General features: G+C 35.3%; 1 protein-coding gene across 2 annotated transcripts in view; it reads right to left on the reverse strand.

Annotated features, from left to right (window-relative positions):
- Positions 1–22,294, reverse strand: part of RPRD1A (regulation of nuclear pre-mRNA domain containing 1A) — a 64,274-nt gene that overhangs the window by 10,695 nt on the left and 31,285 nt on the right. The window contains exons 5-7 of one of the 2 annotated variants that reach the window (XM_019740824.3): positions 21,453–21,579; positions 21,172–21,347; positions 6,822–19,853 (exon numbers count right to left, since the gene is read on the reverse strand). In XM_019740824.3, the coding sequence (XP_019596383.1) occupies positions 19,668–19,853; positions 21,172–21,347; positions 21,453–21,579 (489 nt within the window). In that variant the 3' untranslated portion in view covers positions 6,822–19,667. Of the gene's footprint in view, positions 1–6,821; positions 19,854–21,171; positions 21,348–21,452; positions 21,580–22,294 lie in introns of those variants that run through there. The other variant, XM_019740825.3, reaches the window with a different exon arrangement.

Raw genomic sequence — 22,294 nt, forward strand, 5'->3', positions numbered from 1 at the left:
GAAGGCATGAAAAAGCAGTAAAAGTGAATCAGAAAAGAGTAGTAAGCATATATTTGGAAAGTTTTGAACTTTTATTCTTAGGAAAATACTAACTTTCCCGACAGACACTTTGGGTGCTGTGACTATAATCCAACCCTCTGAGAACAATACCCTTCATATCCATTATCTGAAGAACTCAGTTATTATCCTTAACCAACTCAGAATATCTGCTTTCTAAATTCTTGTACAATAATAAAAATTGGCGGTAATTTGGTATTTGAAAAATGTTTTCTTGAAAAGTTTTAATGGATTCCCAATGGGTCACAAAGGAACAAATTAATGTTGAAGGTAAAGCTAGTAATCTTCACTCAAAATACTATCAAAACAAACTTTAGAACATATTATATAGAACCACTTAGGTTGACAGTAATCTTCACAATCCTGATTATTTTTATTTGGTCTCCGGCAAACCCCTAAATGGTTTTGTTCTTTGACATGTATTATTATGTCCTTTGCCTCTCTCAAGATGTGAACATATAAGTCTTTCTTAAGCAACTGTCTTCAACTTAACTATTAAGGTTTGATTCTCATTTTTCAGGATCCACCATAATTTACTTCATTTCATTTACCCTGGGATTCGGGCTCTTTGCTAGGATAGACAGGAAAAGTTAATTGAAGTACCAATCAAAAATTAAAAAAAAAAATTTTTTTTAAACAAGTCCAAGAAATTCCATGATGTTGGGACTTGGAAATCAGCCAAGGCTGCCGCCATCTCCAGGGGACAGAGTGCAAATCAGGTAAAGATTTCAGTGGTTTGCCCTAATCTGTCCTCTAGAAAACAAATACCTAAATTTAGCTTGGGATCTAATCTTGCAATTGATAATTTTTTAAAATATAAAACCCAACTATCAAATCCTTTCTTGTTTCTATTCACATTATCCTACACCCCTCTAATAGAGCCGTACTTCCTTGACTGTTTGCAGAAAAGTTTTATCTTTTAGTGGGAAATACTTTGGTGTAAATGTCATCTAATATACCAAACCACCTTGCATCTTTTAGTTCCTTACTATCATTCTAAATATTTTAAAAGCAGCTTTTACTTTAAAAATGTTCTTGAAATAATAATTTCCACCTGTTAACAAGTTACAATTTTATTACTATAAAAGTTCATTCGTCTTCTAGATTGTTAAAACAAATGGAAAAAAGACTGTTTTCGTAGGGTCTAAGTTTTCTGCAAGGAATCCAATGCCTACCTGGCTACTGACTGGGTCTTGAAAAATTAGTAATGCTAAATTGTAATGAGGGTAGGTACTGTGATAAATAAGCTTTACACATTTCTAGATTTCAACTAGTATATGGGGCCCTAACCAAAATTTTGATGTGCTTACTTACTGTATGCCAATTATTGTTCTAAGTGATCCGTTTAATCTTCACAGGTAGAGACTCTTATTATCCATGGGTTACAGATAATGAAGCACTAAAACACAATTAACCACTGATTAAGAAACTTCCCCCAAAGTCAACAGACAGGGGCAAGAAGGGGTTCAAACCTAGCCAGTCTGGTGTCAGAGTCCTCTTGACCATTATGTGATCTTGCCTTTCACATCTTAGTATTGGGAATAATAATTGGGGTACAGCTGAAAGCTATCTTACATCAAATACAGGATCGTAACAGTGACAGGACTAATGGTCATGACCCTAAATCAAAACCCAACAAGAAAACAAACTGTGACCTGTATTAGTCTAATTCTGCCATTAAAATGTCCTTGTAATTCCCAGTAGTGGAGAGAAACTAATTTTCTCATAGAGTATGTGCCTTGAGACTAATTTTTTTAAACAAAAGAGGAATCAATAATAGTCATAACCACATAGAGAAGACACAAGGGAAAAGAAACAAAAAAATGCAAGGGGCTAGTCCAATCAGGAAATATAACAGGAAAGGCGAACCTACTGATAATTATCAGTTCTGACCTTGGGGGGAGAAGGGAAAGCCTTAAGTTCATAAGGCAGTTTATAACTTAGGCTATTTCTCTTTATTAAGTAACTTCAAAATCAAGTGGTGATAAGAAAGTTAAGGAAATGAGCTGTAACAATCAAATTAATTTTACTGATACTTAAATGAGGAAGTAGACTTAATCATGCTATCTTTTAATTATTTTCATCTATGACCTTTCAGACTCACTCCCTTAGCACATATCCTGTTACTAAAGAATCACACTATTTAGGGGCATATGGTCAACTAATCTGATGTTTCCCAAATTGGATGTCCCATGACACATATTCCACAATGTTTTAACAGGCAGGCCATGAAAAAGAGGTTCTGGACTATTTGTGAGCAGAAATAAAGTTGCTTTGCTCTCTCTCTACTCAATACGAGGACTGACAATTAAGTTTGCAAACTCATCCTAGAGAAAGTGTGACCTACCTCACTGCTGAATATCACTACAGTCACCTTCGAAGTACTCCCCTTGGGAAGCTCTGCACTAACACCAGCACCTAGTCCACCCATCAAAGTAATTTTGGAACTCTTTCTGGACTGGCCATCAGAGCTGTCATAGTCATGATGTCCTAAATGTCACCAAAATGTCTTCCTTTCAGTATTTCATTTTCTTTGGGTAAAGAAGTCATTGGGGCCCAGATCAGGTGAGTAGGGAGGGTGTTCCAATGCAGTTATTTGTTTACTGAGTAAAAACTCCCTCACAGACAGTGCTGTGTGAGCTGGTGCACTGTCGTGAGAGCCATTAATTGTTGGCAAAAAGTTCAGGTTGTCTAACTTTTTTATGCAGCCTTTTCGGCACTTACAAATAGTAAACTTGTTTAACTGTTTGCCCAGTTGGTACAAATTCATAATGCACAATCCCTCTGATATCAAAAAAGGTTAGCAACATCGTTTTAACTCTTGATTTGGACTGATGGAACTTTTTTGGTCATGGAGTACTGGCTGACTTCCATTGTGCACGTTGACGCTTTGTTTCAGGGTTGTATTGGTACACTCATGTTTCATCACCAGTGATAACATGGCCCAAAACATGGTCTTGCCTCTCCAAAAGGTCTTGGCAAATTCCGACTCTCCTTTGCTTTTGTTCATTGGTGAGCTCCTTCGGAACCATTTTTACAAACCTTTCTCATGCCAAGATTTTCAGTTAAGACTTTCCTGTTTCTCTATTGATGTTTTCTCGTGACAACAAACATGCAAAAACAGTAATGAACGCCACTCAGCAACACAGCTGTGAGATACTGATACACCAAGGTTATGAAACCTCACCAAGCTGTTTGTACAGTGCTGCCCAATGTAAGTGCAGTGGCGAGTTCACGAACTTAATTGTCACACCTCATAGTCTTGTCTGGAAGGAAGCTCCAAGAGTGCAATCTGGTTTGTAACATTTCTCAAAGTCACTTAAATACATTTTTGCTGAATACATACTACCATCTCCCAGAGCTAATAGTTTATACAGAGAATAGTTAGGCAAACATTAGGCCTAATATTCTTGTTCTTGTCATTCAACCTTTTATTGACCACCTCCAATAACAGCAAACTCATTAGTTTATCCTTCACTTTTGAAGAAGTTTCATTGTATATAGAATTCAAGGTTGGTGGTTTTCTTTCAACACTTTTCACCTCACTCCCTTCTTGCATACATGGTTCTTCTGAGAAGTCCACTGTAATTCTTATCCTGTAGATAAGATGGTTTTTCCCTCTGGCTTCTTTCAAGGTTTTCTTTTTGTCTTTGGTTTTCTGTAGTTTGAATATGATATGCCCAGCGTAGACTGTGATTTTTTTTGGTATCCTGCCTGGTGTTTGCCCTCTGAATTTCCTGTTTAGTGGTTTGATGTCTGTCATGAGTATTGGAAATGCTTGGCCATCATTACTCCAAATATTTCTTCTGCTTCATTCATTCGCCTTGTTTTCCATGTGTGCTACATCTTTCCAAATTGACCCACAATTCTTGATTTTTTTTTTCTCATTTCAGATTGGGAAGTTTCTATTGACCTATCATCAAGGTCACTGATATTTTCCGTTAGCAGTGTCCAGTTGAGATGACCATTTGATTTTAATTTTTTAACCATTTCCTCCTCTCTACTCAAATCTTTTTTTGCATGTTACTTTTCTATTAGAGTTGTTGATATATTAATCAGTTTAGATTCCTGGTCTGATAATTTCAAAATCTGTCACATATGAGTCTGTTTCTTGTCTTTTGGCATGCTGGTTATCAGGTAATAGGAATTGAGGTAAATAGGTATTCATTATGAGGTCTTACATTAACCTAGCCAGGAGTCGGGCTGTGTTTAAAAGTTTGCTTTAGATGTAGATGGCAGAGGCTGAAATTCATTACTTTATTAAATAGTCCTTTTTCATTAGGCAGTTCTTACTGGCAAAATGGTCTTGCTTGTCACATGTAACACATCCACTGGTCCTAGTTCTGCCCTGTTATGTAAATCCAACTCATCTGATAGCTTCCAAAGTATCTGAAGACAGTACATAACTTATGCTGGTCACCAAGTCTGATCTCGGATATCCCCATTTCCTTCAACTGTTCTCCAAAGTTTTTATTTCCACTTATTTTGCCATTCCGGCCCCTCCCTCTGGATACACTATGCTAAGTTAATTCCTTTTATTAATGTGGAATCCAGTCTTGAACACAGAAAACCAGAAGTGGTTTAACCAGCATCCAATTAAATATTACTTTCCATATTCTGAACACTTAGTGTAGCTTAACAGTTTATACCAGCAATGTCACCGTGATGACTAATACAAGGTGTGATCAAACAATATGGTGAATGTTGTGTTTATTTATCTTTTACAGCGAAAATAATTTTATACTTAGAATTAGCCAGCTGGGCTCAGTTTAGATGATCCCAATGTTGTTGGCAACATCCAAAGCATCATAGTCAGGAGCCAGTGGAACATATGCCTTCTTCTCTCCATCAGGCCTGATCAGGGTGTTGACCTTGATCCCGTCAATGTCACAGCTTCTGCACAGCCTGTTTGATCTGGTGCTCGTTGCCTTGACACCCACAATAAACACACGTGTATTGTTGTCTTCTATCTTCTTCATGGCTGACTCGGTAGTTAAGGGAACTTGATGGTGGCACAGTGGTCAAACTTGTTTCTCCTGGGGGCGCCTGAGGATATTTGGGCTGCCTTCGGAGCCGCCGAGTCTTGGACCTTCGGAAGGTGGTGATGTGCGGACATCTTTTTTTTTTTTTTTTTTTGGCTGTGGATGCCTTTCAGCACTGCTTTCTTTGCCTTTAAAAGCTTTTACTTTGGCTTCAGCATTGGGAAGGGTAGGGGCTTCCTTCTTCACTTTCAGCGCCATCTTCATGAAACGGTACGGTGAATGTTTTAAGTTAAAAAAAACTATTACAGAAGACACATTGCCACTAATCCCCCTCAAAGTACGCCCCCTCACTTCAAACACACTTATCCCATCGTTCTTGCCACTTCCTGAAGCAGTTCTGGAAGTCCTCTTTTGTGACTGTCTTTAGTTGTACTGTTGTGGCTGCCTCTGTCGTGAATCATTTTGACTTTGGGGAAGAGCCAGAAGTCACACAGTGCCAGATCTGCTGAATAAGGGGGATGAGGACACACTGTAATGTTTTTATTTGTCAGAAATTGCTGTACATCAAAAGCAATGTGTGACAGAGCATTGCATGTTCGTGGACGATTTATGGCCCACTGAAACACTCCTTCTCTCAACCATAGCTCACACCCAACTGAGCGCAGCGAACAAGTTGAAACCTGTCACACAGTCACTAAGGTTCGATGAGCCACTTCCCATATTGAAGATCCCTGCCTTTCTGTTGGCTGGCACTTGGCAGCAGCATTCACCGTATTTTGTGATCACAATGGAAAGGCTCCGTATCACACATCACTTCTAGTACAGCAATTTCTGTCAAACAAAAACATTAGTGTGTTCTTATCCAGCTTACTCACCAAATCTGGCACTGTGTGACTTCTGGCTCTTCCCCCAAGTCGAAATGATTCAGGATACTGAGGCAGCCATGACAGCGCAACTGAATACACTCACGAAAGAGGACTTTCAGAACTGCTTCAGAAAGTGGCAAGAATGATGGGATACATGTTTGAAGCGATGGGGAGTATTTTGAGGGGGATTAATGGCAATGTGTCTTTTACTGTAATTATTTTTAACATTCACTGTATTATATTATCACACCACGTAGTACATGACCAGTTCTTTCTGCCATGATGTGATGCCAAGCTAGGTCCTGACCATATTAATGCAGTTAGCCTTAGGGGAATGTAAATGTAGGAATCAACAGTGTAAGTTTTTAAGCAAAGAAAGGGGATGAAAGTAAGATTCACACTGATCCCATTCAGTTTACACTGGTTATGGACCAATGGTCATTAACCTGTGAGACATGGGTATCAGAGGCAGCCCTAATTGGTCAGCAAATTTGTGTGCATGTTTATTTTTCAAAGTTATTGGCAACTCAAAATTAAGAATGTCCACCTTCTTCTCATATTCAATCTTTCCTTCTGATGCTTCATGAACACACCCACATCTTTAAAAATCAAACTAACATTTAACTATATGTATTCTCAAAAGTCAAAAGGTAACTAAAATCTCATTAGGAATTAGGATATAAAACATATTACTGTAGTATGCTGTATCTACCGTGTTTCCCTGAAAATAAGACCTAGTCGGACAATCAGCTCTAATGCATCTTTTGGAGCAAAAATTAATATAAGACCCGGTCTTATTATTATATTTTTAGATATAAGACCCAGTCTTAATATTATATTGTTAGATAAGACCGGGTCTTATATTAATTTTTGCTCCAAAAGACACATTAGAGCCGATTGTCCGACTAGGTCTTATTTTCGGGGAAACACGGTAGCATCTAGTAAGTTATCAAAATCCATCAAGTTCACTGAACTACTTAATATCTGTGTATTTTATTGTATGCAAGTTATCTTAATTTTAAAATGTATTAACAGTTTATTAATCCTTAAAAAATGCCCAAGAATTTACTTTATATCGGAATAAGAAGACTGGCTCTTAGGAAGTTTCCAAGAATGGAATAGGCTTTGCTCTGAAGCAGTGACTTTCTCCATAACCTGATCTAAACGTAACCAGATTTGGGAGATGCTTTACAAAAAATTCATGTTTTAGGAAGTCTGACAGAATTCTTTCTGAGATTGTTAGTCTAAATGACATACGCTCCTTCAAATTTTGATTTAACTATGTAAGAGGTTCACATTTTGCTTGAACAAATCTGATGTGTGAAAAGATATAAAAATTATCTTCTACTTCTGACATGAATCTTACTTCAAAAGCAAGAAGCAGATAAATCAGATGGTATAATTACCAATAATACCACTCCTGCAATAAATTACAATGACGTACTGAAGGAACTGGACTTACAGAGGCAATGAGGACTTTTATTAAACAAATAAGTTCCAATATTCTTGACAGTACATACCCCACCCACACTAATTTATGAAATACTTAATTTCTTCAATAGGTCCAAAAAGTATAACTTATCTTGATGTGGATAAATGGAAGTCATTTTTTTTTAAAGTTCCACTCCTGTTTGAAATGAAGGGAACAAAGATACAATAAATGCTGACCAGCTATAATGTTAAGATTAAAAATCACTTTCACATTTTTTAAAAGATGAAACTGAATATATAGAACTATTTAAAACAAAACAGTGGAGCAAAATATACCAAATTATTGTTTTTAGTGGTTAATGCAAACTTGTGTCTTTTATTTCCAGTATTTTCCAAATTTTCTACAACAAACATGTATTGCTTTTATGATGGTTGAGTTTTACGGAAAAAAGGAAAGAAAATTTTAAACTCTGCACACGGCTCTTAGAAGATGAATTTAAAATTAAACTACTCTGAAGTTCCCAACTATGAAATAAGGAATAGGGAAAAGGTAAAAAGCACTGAATTCTAGAGCTTGAATAGATTTTATAAATCATTAAGTTTGATATCTACATTTTGAAGATGAGAAAATGGGCTTGATTTTACACAATTTCTTCAATTTCACAAGTTTCTAGCGCCTGTAATTGCAAAATCTCAACTTATTGTTCTCATCTATAACTCATATTCACTGAAGACTAACCAAGATGGAGATCCAAGTAGTGTATAAATTTGTACATATTGTATGGCTATGGCAGTTTTTAAAACATTTACAACTATTTTTACAATGTTATTACAATCTATAATTTTTATAAGACTAAAGGAAATACATCAAAATGTGATCACGAGCAAAGTGATTTTAATGTATTAATTTTAATGTATTTTTTCAAATTTCCTTTGAATATACTAATATTGCTGCTCCTCATGTTCTCAATCATAAAAAAAAGTATAGTAATAGTATTCACCTCATTGAGTGACAAATAGGATTAGTATTTAGAACCATACCTTGGCACAGAGTAAATGCTAAGTATTACTTGTTATTTTATGATAGAATTTTAAATGATTACCTCCCCTACAATGGAGTCTAAGTGCAACAGCAGAGTTTCAGGTTAGGTATAAACACACTGGTAATTTTTCACCCATGTAATGTATGGAAATGTTCTTTATATGTAAGATTAGGAGATTTCATTCAAGAGACTAAAGAATTCTGAGAATCTAAAATCTAATAAGCTATTAGAAGCTTCAAGAGCAGTTTCTTGATCAATACTTGTTTTTTCACTGTAAGTATAGCTCAAACAAAAGGACGTGGTACTCACTGGTTAGTCAGAAAGGAGCAATAATATGGGACTGCAGACAGAATGAAACCCAGCAGGAGAGCATGAGATGATATCCTTGAACTCAGTCTACCTCACTGGCACTAGTTATCCAGATGCTCCCCTCCTCCCTACGAAGGTAAGTTCTCAGTCTGGTCTAAGTCGTTATTTGAGGAAAAAGGGTCACCTGGCATACATGGTACCGTAAACTGCTGGATGGGACACAACACTAAATGCTGGCAGGCAGGAAGAAAGCAGTACTTTTTGTTCCTATCTTCTTTCCTTTTCCCAGTTTTCCTTCTGTCCTTCATCTTTTTTTTCTCCTTTTTGTTCCCTGGCTTCATCCTGTGTTCTACTGTCAAAAGAAACTCTTACCACTGTCATAATTCGGGTCATCTCCACTTTCACACAGAGTTTATTTTGCGTGAAATGTATATACCAATACACCTAATATACACTACGTATATATACTATGTACAGGTAATTCTAAACAACTTTGACACCAAATTCAGGCTTTCACACAGTATTAGCAAACAGGTCAAAACTACCCCATACTGATGCTACAGTCAGTGTTTAGTTTTGTAGAGCAGTCTGGGGTTATGTGGGTACTGAAATTTGTGATAACAACAAAGTTTAAATTAGACATGCTAAGAGTGGCAAATATTTAGGTTCACTCAGATACTCCTTAGACTTCAGCTGGTTGACTCTATGTCCCACACTAAAGAAAAATGAGAACAGAATTTTAAAATTCTAGATTGGGAATCAGCATCAAAAAATTCTAGTGATAAAAATGCAAAGGAAATTTCACGGATACAAAGACAAAGATATTGTTTCTGTTCATTTCATGAAAAAGCAACAGAAGATGGAATATTGTTACACATCTTTTACTTGACAGATTGAAGGAAAGTTGATGGAACTGCTGTGAAAATCAGCATTGCAATCTCCAGTTCAATCCACTAAAAACTAAATCCTTCTTCCCAACTTGCAGATCCTTTCTACTAAATGCTATTCGTATTTAGCCAACAGAATGATATACTGTATTTTAAAATTGTGTTATCTAATTTTAATAATTAGTCTATGTCCTTACTAATTTTACACCTCAAAATAATACATGGAAAAAGTACTACTATAGTGAGGAATTTTGTAACCAATGGTTTTGTTGCTAAAATTTAGTATTGTTTTATTCATTTTTAGAAATGCATTATATGCAAAGATGGATCACTAACTTACATTAACTTTAAACTTCATCAGCACTGTTTTCCAAAATCTCAAGAAGTATCTCACTTGTTCCACTCTCATCTGCTCTCATTTCACAGCCATTATGGTTTTGATGCTACTATTTATATTGTTTTCTTGCTTACTTGCCTAGAGTTCCCAAACATTCCTTTGTTAATCAGAATTGAAAAGTACACAGAGCTTTTCGTAACATGGCTGTGAGGACACCGTTTTCTGATGGATACTCATTAGGGGTGGGGCAGGATCTCCAGGTATTTATAGGCTTTTCTCACTTTAAATTACTGTGTTGGTTTTTCTATTAACTATTTCCTGGGAGAAAGTTCTTCCCTCTGAGTCTGCTGTACTGTATCTTTCTGAAAATACTTTGTGGTTCCAGTGGTATTATCTTTATGTAACTACTGCCTGTATGTACTACCTGCTTGGGTTGTCAGTAAAGTGAACAAGATTCAACATGGATTATACCAGTGACTGGTTTTCCAGGTACAAATGATCCTCATCCCCCCTGGGCCTGGAAGGGACACGGCCCATTTCCTCTGCTCCAAGCTCCCATATAGACACAGACCCCTCACCACCACTACCTGGCCCAAGGGGGAAGGATGCACGGAGTTGACCCTCTTGTTTCCATTGCAGTACCCTTAGTCATTGGGTGTTGTTCCAGCCTCCTGCTTCCTGGTGTTCCACTTCTGGGCATAGAGCATTTATGTAAATGCTCCCACCTTTAGGAGGGTACATGCCAGGATGTGGTTTCTTTTAATTCATTTGTCAGTAATCCACCCCCTAAGAATGCAGCCATCTGGGGGCGGGGGGGCACTCATAGAATTCTTTGTTATTAGGGCAAAGCTATTACATACATACATATATAGTAAATATTTCTTCATTTCCTATATATCTATTTCTCTATTTTATCTATACCTATCTTTTAAGCAATCTTTATCAATCATTATGAACATAACTTTCTGTAACAATGGAAATGTTCTGTATCTTTACTATCCAACACAAAAGCAAAGAGCCACTTGTGGATGTGAGCACTTGAAATATGGCTAGTAATGAGAATTTAAGTTTTAAATTACATTTAATTTTAATTAAATAGCACATGTGGCTAGTAGCCACCTATCGAACAGTGCAACTCTGTCTCTCTCTACATTTCACCTCAACCACTCCATTTCATCTCTCCTTCCATTTCATTTTTCTCTCCCCATTTCACCTTCTCCATTTATCCCATCTTCATTATATCTATCTTTATATATTTATGTAATAAATATGTAACATCTTTATACCCATCTTTCTTATAGTTATATAATACAGACTATACTAGGTTTTATGTATTTCCTTATTATATTTTAATATAATTATATTTTCTGTAAGTTCTAAGAGAAGGGGAAAGGTGGCCACTCAATCTAACACCTTAAAATAGAAGACAAGGGTAGAATGTCTAAGACTGAGAAACGATCTAATGTCAAGACCTATTCTGCTTTTGTTTTCTCTCCAGAATAGAGTGAAAATCTGTCAGGCAAGGAAATAATGTGAACGCCGCACTTTAATTGAATCTAAGTCTCTTAACATAATAAATTACATCCCAGAAAGCAGGAAACACTTCAGACAAACCTGACTTCTGAGACAATTATTTCCAAGAAATAACGAATGAAGAACTATCAAAAGGGTGAACACCAGAAAATACTGTACCAAATTTTGGACAAGCAGACTGCATAAACAAGACACGTAGGCCTGATGCAAATAAGTCAGAATCTCAAAAAAAAAAAAAAAAGACATTGTTTAAAGAACTGAGGAATCCAGATGTAATTATTGAGAAGCTAAGAAAATAAACACTTTCTTTTGAGAGAACTATAGATACTAAAATATTGCAGGTATCTTACACTCTTTTAGAACATTCCTATAAATAAGACACAAATTCACTGGTTAAATAGTAAGATAGTATCAACTAGCTAGAAACCCTCCTAATTTTTTTGTTTTGGGCTGGAACTTCTGAGGTACTTACTTGTTGGGCAGTTTTAAGCACCCAACTTATTTAAATCCCATAATAACCCCAATGTAAAGCAGGTATAATTATTATCCCTATTTTACAAATAAGGAAACCGAGGTACAGCGAGCTCAAATGCTTTGTCTAACGTCACTGAGCTAGTAAGTGATGAAGCCAGAATTTCAACTCAGGCAATTCAGTTTCAGAGTCCCCACTCTTCATCACAAAGATAAAGCGCCTCTCGAAATGTTCACTGATCTGATATATAGATGATGTATTACAGAACTGTACACTTGAAACCTATGTAATTTTATTAACCAGTGTCACCCTATTAAATTTTATTAAAACAAAAAAAAAGAAAGAAATGTTCACTGATCAAAGTCAACCAACAAAAATTCTATGGTCTATGTTTCCACAGATCTATGATGCTGGCCTTACTGCTTCAACACACAAAAATATTTTTATCTGTAACTTAGAATATATCCTTACAAAATTTGCAGAACAAAGCCTAGAGAGCCAAAACAAGAAATAACAAGTCTTTTAAAAAACTACAGGCTGAAACCTGACTCAATAAGATAATAAAGACACATATATTTCACAAATTAATTATATAACAATCTGATGAACCACTCCAAGGTTAAGAATGGCTGTTAAAAAAAAGAGAGGTCTTAAAGTAGTCCCAAAATTAGCATAAAATTGCCAATACTACAGTATAAAAGATGTACTCTGTAGTATGTATTGAAGAATAAAAAATATACTTCTACTTTTCTTACTGAGATCCTTGATCCTTTCTCAGAGCCCATACTTTCATCAAACATACTTTCAAATATTTACCTGCATAATTCCTAAACACATTGATTAGGAAGAGTAAAAGTGGGAAGCAAAAAATGCTTTAAGCTCTCACTGCCAGCAAAAAAAGAAAAAAGAAGCTAACCAACAATTAAGGTTTATAAAAGGTAGACAGTAGCAGCTAATTAAACATTTTACAGTTACATTAAATAGGTCCAAACACTCCTGCAGACTTTGCCAAACTTTGGAGGCATGACTGTTTTAGTTATGGACATTTATACTGCTGATTCTCCTAGATATCACTTTAACAAGGCAACCTACGCTTGTTGGACATTCAGAAGCCTGGGGCGGATCCAGGGACAACCACCACTGAAGGGGTACTGGATGGTGCAGCTGGGGTGCTGGCTAAAGAGAGGCAAGGTTCCAGACAGGTTTTGAATGACTTGGCAAACTCACAAAATTCTGGCACTAACAACCTCTGAGTCTGATTCCCTCTTGACTTGTGCCGGAGTTGTAGAACTGAACTGGCTTACTAAAATCTATAATAAGTCCCTTTTTTTAACAGAGATCCATAAAAATCTGACAAAACAATTCTCACTCTCAACATTAGACAAGTAGGCTGTAAAAAAGACTAAGTTCAACAAAAATAACAGAAACAACAAAAACCCATAGGAAGTACTGAAGGAAAATGATAGAAATGAGAAAAAAAAATGATGAGAAAAGAGGAGAGACACAGAATAGATTCAGAAGAGTCAATATATATGTAATAGAATTTTAAGGAGAAACTATAAAAAATTAAGAAAAAATAAAAGGCAACTTAGGTATTCCCAGTAAAAGGGCACATTAAATAACATGCAAAATTAATGAAAGACCAACATCCTAGATATGTCAGTCAAAGGGTAAAATGTGTAGGAGAATGGGGGAAAAAAAATACAGTAATCACACCACAAGAATATAGTGACCCAAGAATTCTATATTCAGCCAAGCTGTTGCTCATGGGTGAGCAGAAATAAAAGTCACTCTCACATGCGAGGACTTGCACTACTTTTGTTACTTTTCAAGACCTGTACATCTCTGTTCTTTATTTTGATACAGTTGACTGGAATAACTCTCCAAGTAAATTTTTTAAAGATAAATAATACATGAATAAAGGTAATCAGACAATTAAAAAATAAGAAAAATATTCTGCACATACCAATAAAAAGGATTTAATATTCTGTAAACAAAACTGGTCTGTAAGGAGTAAAGGGAAGAAAAGCTAAAAGAGGGTTACTATTTCAAATTATGCATTTTCAGTGTCAATATTCTGTGCTTTATTCTTTCATTCTGGATTTTTGGCATTTTCCACAAAGCATGAGTGTGCATATGTGTCTCTGTGTGTGTACCACACACACACACACTCACACACATATCTGAAGAGATATCTTTGCAAAATTTCTTAACTAAAAAAGTACACAATAAATTTCTAGCAATTGTCCAGAAAATGGAAAAGATTACTCTTAAAGCAGTGTTCTCGCTTTGCATCAGAAACATTCAAGCAGAAGCTAGTTAATCTAACTTATCTTTTGGGAAATGTTCTAGAATAATTTTCTGCACTGGGTGGATTAGATGGTCTCCAAATTCTTTGTAGTAATAAATATCATCAACCTAAGATTTCACCATCACTTTACAACAAAAAACAATCTGATTAAAAAATGAATGAAGAACTTGAAGAGACACGTCTTCAAAGATAAACAAATGGCCAGCAAGAACATGAAAAGATGCTCAGAATCACTAATTACTGGGGAAATGCAAACCAGAACCACAATGAGATACTGCCTCATACCCATTAGGATGTCTACTATCAACAAAAACAGAAACAAGTGGTGGCAAGGATGTGGAGAAACTGGAACCCTGTGCATTGCTGGGAATGTAAAATGGTGCACCTGCTATGGATGGGACAGTGGTTTCTTAAAAAGTTGAAAATAGAATTACCATATGATCCAGCACATGAAAAACAAAACAAAGTTCCCCCCCTCACAAGGCTCACATTCTAGTGGCAGGTAAAGATGACAAGTATACTAACTTTAAAATTTTCAAATAATGGTAAATTCTATGAAAGAAAAATGTAAAACAGAAAACAAAATGACAGTGAAATATAGTAGGAGGTAAGGGGGCAAAAGGGTAGGGAAAACCAAATGAAAGGGTTAGAGAAGGACTCTGAAAAAGTGACACAGTAACATTAAATCTGAATGAAAAAAGGAGCCAGCTAAGTAAAAATCAGGAAGCCACTCTGCTAGTCATTAGCAAAGCAAAAACCCTGATGTGAGAACCTGCTTCACCTGCGTGAAGAGCAAAATGGATGCCTGTGAGATGGTACAAGATGAGATTAAATGGAGACTCATGACTAGTGATCTCATAGGCTATATATGGAGCTTAAAATAAGATCCAAAAGTGTTATGGGGAAAAAACGAAGTTTTAAACTGGGGTATGAAGAGACCTGATTTTTGTTAAAAGATCTGACTGCAGTGATGTAGAAAGTTAAGAGAGGGAACAGGAAAATCAGTTAACAATCCAGACAATAAATGACAACCACTTAGACAGGGGTGGCTTGGCAGTAGTTATGAAACAGACACATTATACAGTTGACCCTTGAACGTGGGGTTTAAGGTTACTGACACCCCATGCAGTTGAAAATCCACATATAACCTTTGATTCCCTAAGCCCTATATGGGGACCCACACAGTTCAAATCCATGTTGTTCAAGAATCAGCTGTAGTTCTACTTAATAAAACACCAAAGGTCTTCCATTTATATAACAAACTGAACTCATGTTTATCTCCACTCCCTCCAAAAAGCAACTAAATAAATCAATTTATAAAGGCAGAAACCCACAAGGACAGAGAAGAGGGAACCACAGTACACAGAAGTTAAGAAATTTCGGGAAAATGAGAAAAACTGAAACAGGGGATAATAACCGAAAGTAATGTAATTCACCCCAAGAAACTTTGGATAGGCTCCTGAGTTTGAGGTACCAAGCTCCTTGAAATATAATTGTGAGTCATAGGGTTGACAATAAGGATCAATTGAAAATCTTTTAGATCAGTCTGTTAAAACTCTATCCCATAGAGACAAAAGATGGGGGGTAAGAAAGCCAAGCCCAAGATGTGCATTTGGAGATCCAAACATAACAAAGAAGAGGTAAGGCATGAGTAAAGAGTTAACTATAGAGATGTTCACTGAAATACTGTTTATAAAATCAAAGCAACAGAAACAGTCATAAAGAACATATTAGCAGTTAAGTTATAATACAACCATACATTAAAAAGGAACACAGTGACATAAGATGCCCATAATACAGTACATGAAAAGGGCAGTATGCAAATCTATGGAGCCAACACACAGCGCTAAGCCTTTTGTTTATGTAGCTTTTTTCCTATGATGAAAACAGATTACCTGCATAATCAATAAAATTAAGAGATTACATGATTCTTCAAACATGGATAAATTAACCATTAAAAATTTTAGACTTAATGACATTTAGATATCAAAAAATAAGAAACCATTAAAAAGCTGATAACATTTGATACTTTGAAAAATCCGTATAGATCGATCTTATCAAATTCTTTCTAACTGTAATCAATATGATTTCAAGGGAAAAACAGAGCAAAATATAAAGAAATAACTGAATCACAGATGAAAGATTCCATAATCAGGTCCCCATATTCTTACTACTATGCCCTTGAAAAATATTTGTAAAGGGATAAATCAATAACCACCAAAAAGCTACATGAAGATAACACCTTCAGCAACAGATTTTTGAATTTGCATTTCCAGTGCTATATAATACATATATATATATACACATATATAAATATACATATATGTAATATATATGAAAACATTCTTATTTCCTATATTAAAAGAGTATGACCTTTGGAGTTTCTAAACTTAAATGTCTCAGGAAAAACAAAATTTATCTTAAGCATTTAAAAAAAAATGGAAATTGAATGTTTGATAGAAATGGAAAACAATGGAAAATGGAAAACAAAAGTTTTATAAAAGTAAGCATTCTGTAAAAACCTGGAAAATCCTGTTTAGCAGATAGAGGGACAGACAACAAAAACAGTGTGCTCCAAAACAGGGAGATGGCCAAGTAAATTAAGCAATGCTACTTAGCTGTCAACTGTAAATGAAAAATATTTAATAAAAAATGGCCTGAGCAAAATGTTGTCATTTAAAATATTAAGTACGCAGGCAAATATGTATAAAGTGGGAAGAAAGTAAAAATTCGCATACACAAGCATGATTAGTTAAAACTATAGACACAAACAATACCAAACAGCAATACAAACAAAAATCTACTGTATAAAGGTGGGTAAGACAAACAGACCAGTAGAATAGAAAACGGACTACATTCCCACGTATATATAGGAATTAAGTATGACAGAAATGGCATTTCATAACATAATAAGAGATTGAGTCATTAATTAATCATTAATCAATAAATGAGGGGACATTTACATTCAAATAGTTAGATCCCAACATTATACAACTTAGAACGACAAACAAAAAATCCCAATGGATAAAATTAGAAAAAAAAAACCATAAAAAATAGCACAGTATTTTTATAGTTATGAATTGAGACCATCTTAATTATAACCAGAAAGTCCAGAATCCATAAAGGCAAAGACAAATATTAATACACAAACTTAGAACCAGAGAAATAGTCAAAGGGTACAGGGAACTTACAACAGAAATAAAATGGCTAATAAATATTTTTAAAAGATGTTCAAACTGAGTGAACAAAAAAAATAATTTTTAATCAGCAAAGAAAAAAGTTAAAAGATCACCGACATTCAGTAAAGGAAAAGATGTCCTCATACTGCAAGGAATTTTAAAAGGCAGAGTCTCTTGGAGGACTTGGGTACACTATCAACACTTAAAACATACATTCCCGTTGACCCAGCTATTCTATTCCACTTCTGAGAATCAATCCTACAGATAGATATTCTTGCACAATTATACAAGCCTGCCACCACCAGGTGTTCTCTATAGTACTATGTATCATGCACAAAACTAGTAAAAGCAACTCAATGGATGCAATCTGACAACATGAGAAGAGGGACAGATTTAAATAAACACTCATACAATGAATACTACGCCCTCATTTTTTAATGAGGAAATCTGAAAGTATTGATGCAAGACTTCTAAAAATAAACACTATCCTCTCTCACACCTTTCCTATCTGGACTTCAAGAACTTGTAACTACGACTGATTTCTCCTTTTCAGAGCCATCAAATGGTGATTTCCAACTTTCTATGGAAATCTATTCCATAGACTAGAAAATCAATTTTCTATGGAAGCCTAGCAATTTAAAATAGATTTACTATGAGATAAGGATTTTATAAAAGAATGTTTCCTTATATCAACTATACCATGGAAAACAAGTATTCAAAGTTGAGCAGATATCTTATTGAATATGGAAGAATTTCTGAACTCTATATTGCCTCCTCTCCAAAAATATCAAAATCAAAATGCCATTTTAAGGGGCGGCCAGATGGCTCAGGTGGTTAGAGCGCGAGCTCTGAATAACACAGTTGCCGGCTCAATTCCCACATGAGCTAGTGAGCTGCGCCCTCGACAACTAGATTGAAGATAATTAGCTGCCGCTGAGATTCTGGAGCATAAGCTCTCAACAAGGTTGCTGGTTCAATTCCCTGGTGGGCTGTGCCCCCTGCAACTAAAGATTGAAAACGACGACTGGACTTGGAGCTGAGCTGCGCCCTCCACAACTAGATTGAAGGACAACGACTTGACTTGGAGCTGATGGGTCCTGGAGAAACACACTGTTCCCCAATTAAAAAAAAGTCATTTTAAGCCCCCTATCCAAAATAAGCTAGGTGAACAACAGTTTAGTAATAATTTCAACTTCTGAATGATGAAATATGATTCCAATAACAATCTATGGTTGTTATATGAAATACTTTTTATAAATTACATTTATCAAGTCCATTTTATCTACTTAATAATCAGCTAGTTATCCACAAGTTTCAAAAAAAGATTCACAATTTCCAAAATTTTAAATACTTCGTTTTCATTCATAACAAATGCTTTTATAGCAGCCTACTTAGGAAGTGTGAAATAGCCAATTCCTGAACTGACACTTTAAATTTATGTCCCATTTTTAGAACAAAACGAAATAAAACAAAACAAAGACACATCAATACCTGATCAATCACAGATATGTTCAAAAATGCCTAAAACTATTTGATGATGTCACAGCTCATATGCTAAGTATAAATCTTGACCTCTTAGTCTCAGCTTTAAAGTGATGCCACCTATTTAGTACAAATAACATCGAAATATCTCAAAACATTTTCTTCTGGCAAAGGCATTACTGTTATGATAATTACAAAGAGTTCTGTGAAATAACTTGTTTAAACCTAAGTATTTCTTGTAAAAAATGTTTAACATAATTTAGGTGATTTCTTTATGGTAAAATCCAGTCATGCTGGGAAAAAAAAAAGTTCCTACAAGATTTTATTTCAAGAGTGATTACCTCTGAAGGAAGCAGCAGCAACAACTGGAGATAGGGCTTTGCTTTTGCTGTAATCTTATCATTTCTTTAGTAAAGTATGTCTTTTTAGAGGCAGTATGTCTTTTTAGAGCAAGTATGTCTTTTTAGAGGCAGATTCCCTGGGTTCTAAATAATTCACTACCTCACTGTGACCTTGGGCAAGTTATTTACTCTTCCTGTGCCTTAGTTTCCTATCTTTAAAATGGGGATAATAATACTTCCTGCTATATAGGACTAAATGAGTTGATATATGTGAAGTGCTTAGAATAATACCTAAACACACGGTAAATAACATTATTATCATCAGCCTCACCACCTATTACCATCAACTATGAAATCTGGCTGGAAGGCACTGGGAAAAGAGGGGGTGGGAGTGGTACCTGATCTATTTTCTACACTTAACATTTCAAACATAAATTCTATTTTTGTAACAAGTGATAGATAACCGACTTAAGTGAGAAAGCAGTATAAAGCAGAATAAAGTTGCAGTCTTCCGTTTTCAAAAACATGAGACAATACAGGCTTTGGAGTTTGATATTTATTTTTAGCAGGAAGAATATGCTAATGATGATGACATCGTTAGAAGATACGCCCATGTCCAATACCTGCAACAGAAGCTCAATAGAAGTTAAAGAAACCATACCAAAAGACTAAAGACAAAAATTGTATGACATTACTTACCCTTAATTCTGCTAACAATAAAATAAATAACAGTATGTTTGAGATTGAATTTACATTACAAAATCAGAAACTGGCCACTTAACTATCAAAAGTATCTTTTTAAAAAATTCTATCTTTTCCTTTGTCCATAGAATTGGGCAACCTCTACAGGCAGAGCATGGCACCAACAATTACACTCTGAGAGTGTATATGTGAGCAGAGGGGAAACAATGCTAAATTAAGAGCTGAGAATTTGTGGAGGGAAAGCTCTGTTGCTGGTACTTAATCAAACAGCTGCTCTCACGTTTAGAAATGGAAACCATCTCTGGCACAATTAGAGATTGCTAAAACAAGACTGAACATTTAAAGCAACTTAATTGAGGCAGTCTCATAACTTACCTACAAATTTACAGAGAATTGTCTCTAAATAATGGGATCCAGACAAATTAGAAATTCTCCTACATAAGAAATTGCTATAGCAGTAAACAATTGAAACAAGAACTGGTCAAATGAAAGATTCTTTTGATAAAACGAAATCTGGCTCATCTGACAATGGTTACACTGCTCAGAGGAAATATGAGTGTTTCTTTTTTGACCCCTGCAGCTCCAGACTTCTCACTGACAGTATCAATCATCACTCAATTTAAAGAAGCAATTACTTTCTACCTAAGGATCTATATGAGCTGGGAGTGGGGTGGGACTATGCTAAGCATCAGAATCAGGGGTGGAACAAAGGAGTAACTCGAACTCTACCTTCCTGATCAAAATTGATAAACTGTTCAGGAATATAGAGCCTGGGGACTAGCATAGACACAACCAATTCTATGCCCAAGCCTTTTTATTTCTTAATTTTATACCCAAAAGACTGCATGTACTCAGAACAGGAATTAAATAAGTCCAACCATAATTTACTGTACTTAACACCAGACTTTATACCAACTGCTATTTTCCCATTATTTTAGTTTTGAAGGTAAGGATTTAAACTCTTATTACTGGAATCTCACATGAATAATTTTTAAATGCAATCAATTCTGCTAATTCCAAATCTCTAAATTTACTTCGGCAAGTTGGTTTGATTCAAACAGACAGAAACTCATTAATGCAAGGAGTAGCTTACCCAGGCCACCGTCTAAAAAGGTCTACGTCAAAAAAAAACAAAAAAGCAAAATGTGCAGGAACATTAAGATATTTAAAAATTCCTACCAAAATTCCTACCAAAAAAAAGAAATTAAATAAGCACTAAAGAAGGAAAAGGTTACGCACTTCCAATTTATGCTCTTTCTCTGCAAGGGCTTCCTTTTGACAACGAAGAAAATCTGCTAACATTCGAGTGAGTTGCTTCCTATCATCTATTTCAGCCGCCAATCTGCCATTGTAATCTGCCAGCAACATACAAGCATCCTCTACCATTTTAGAAAGCCTTTCTCCAGATTCTTTATCTAAGAAAAGCACAGAATAAGATTATTACACAACAAAAACAATGCCATTTGCTATTCCCTCATCTCGACTCCCAAAACAGTTTAGGTCACATTTTCTCTTCTTACCTGTTATTTTATCTAGTAGGGATACTTCTTGGACTTCAACAGGCAAAGAAGCTATCCTCTGATGAACTGCTGCATCACCCGAAGCAGCATTTTCCAGATCTTGTAATGCTCTAACGAGATCTAGAGTCTAAAAAGTTATACAACTTTAGAACCAAAATAAATGAGCTTAGACACATACAAAAGACTTGCAATTTATTTCATATTCCTTAACCATTACAGGATATTTACTAGCTCAAAGTTTCAAATATAAGCTGCTTTCTAAGACATTCCATTTCTTTTATATTCTAAGGAAAAGAAGTTACACTACATTAGGTACTGGAAATAAATAAATTTGAAACATAAATGAGACATGGCCCTTGGCCGTGAGCAGCCCATACTGCAGTGGTAAAGACAGATTGTGTAAAAATAATTATCTGACTATTAAATTGAAGTGACTGATTTATATGCCAAATGCACACAATGATAAAAGAGAAGGCAGGCTAAAACTTCAACCTGGAGAATACAAGTTTTATGTATATATATTCATTATATTATCATTATACATGACAAGAATTTTTTAATACGAAATTGAATACTGGGGAAGGGGGATACAAATTTCTTCTACCACAACATGGAAGAGTCTCCCAGATTCCATTTCTAAATGATATAATGAAAGCACACACACACACAAAAAATGTGGTTTTGGAATATGTTTAAATGTGGTATCTTCAATTACTCTATGGTTTGTTAGTAAGATCATTAAAATATTACAAAGTTCCACATATATAACTAATTTTTATATAATGCTTAGCCATTATAAAAATTATCTTATCATTAGAATATTTCAGTTGCATTTTTTCAAA

Source organism: Rhinolophus sinicus, chromosome 4, assembly GCF_057876585.1.
Source record: "Rhinolophus sinicus isolate RSI-liver-muscle chromosome 4, RSI-T2T, whole genome shotgun sequence".
In the NCBI taxonomy this organism is placed as follows: Eukaryota; Metazoa; Chordata; class Mammalia; order Chiroptera; family Rhinolophidae; genus Rhinolophus; species Rhinolophus sinicus.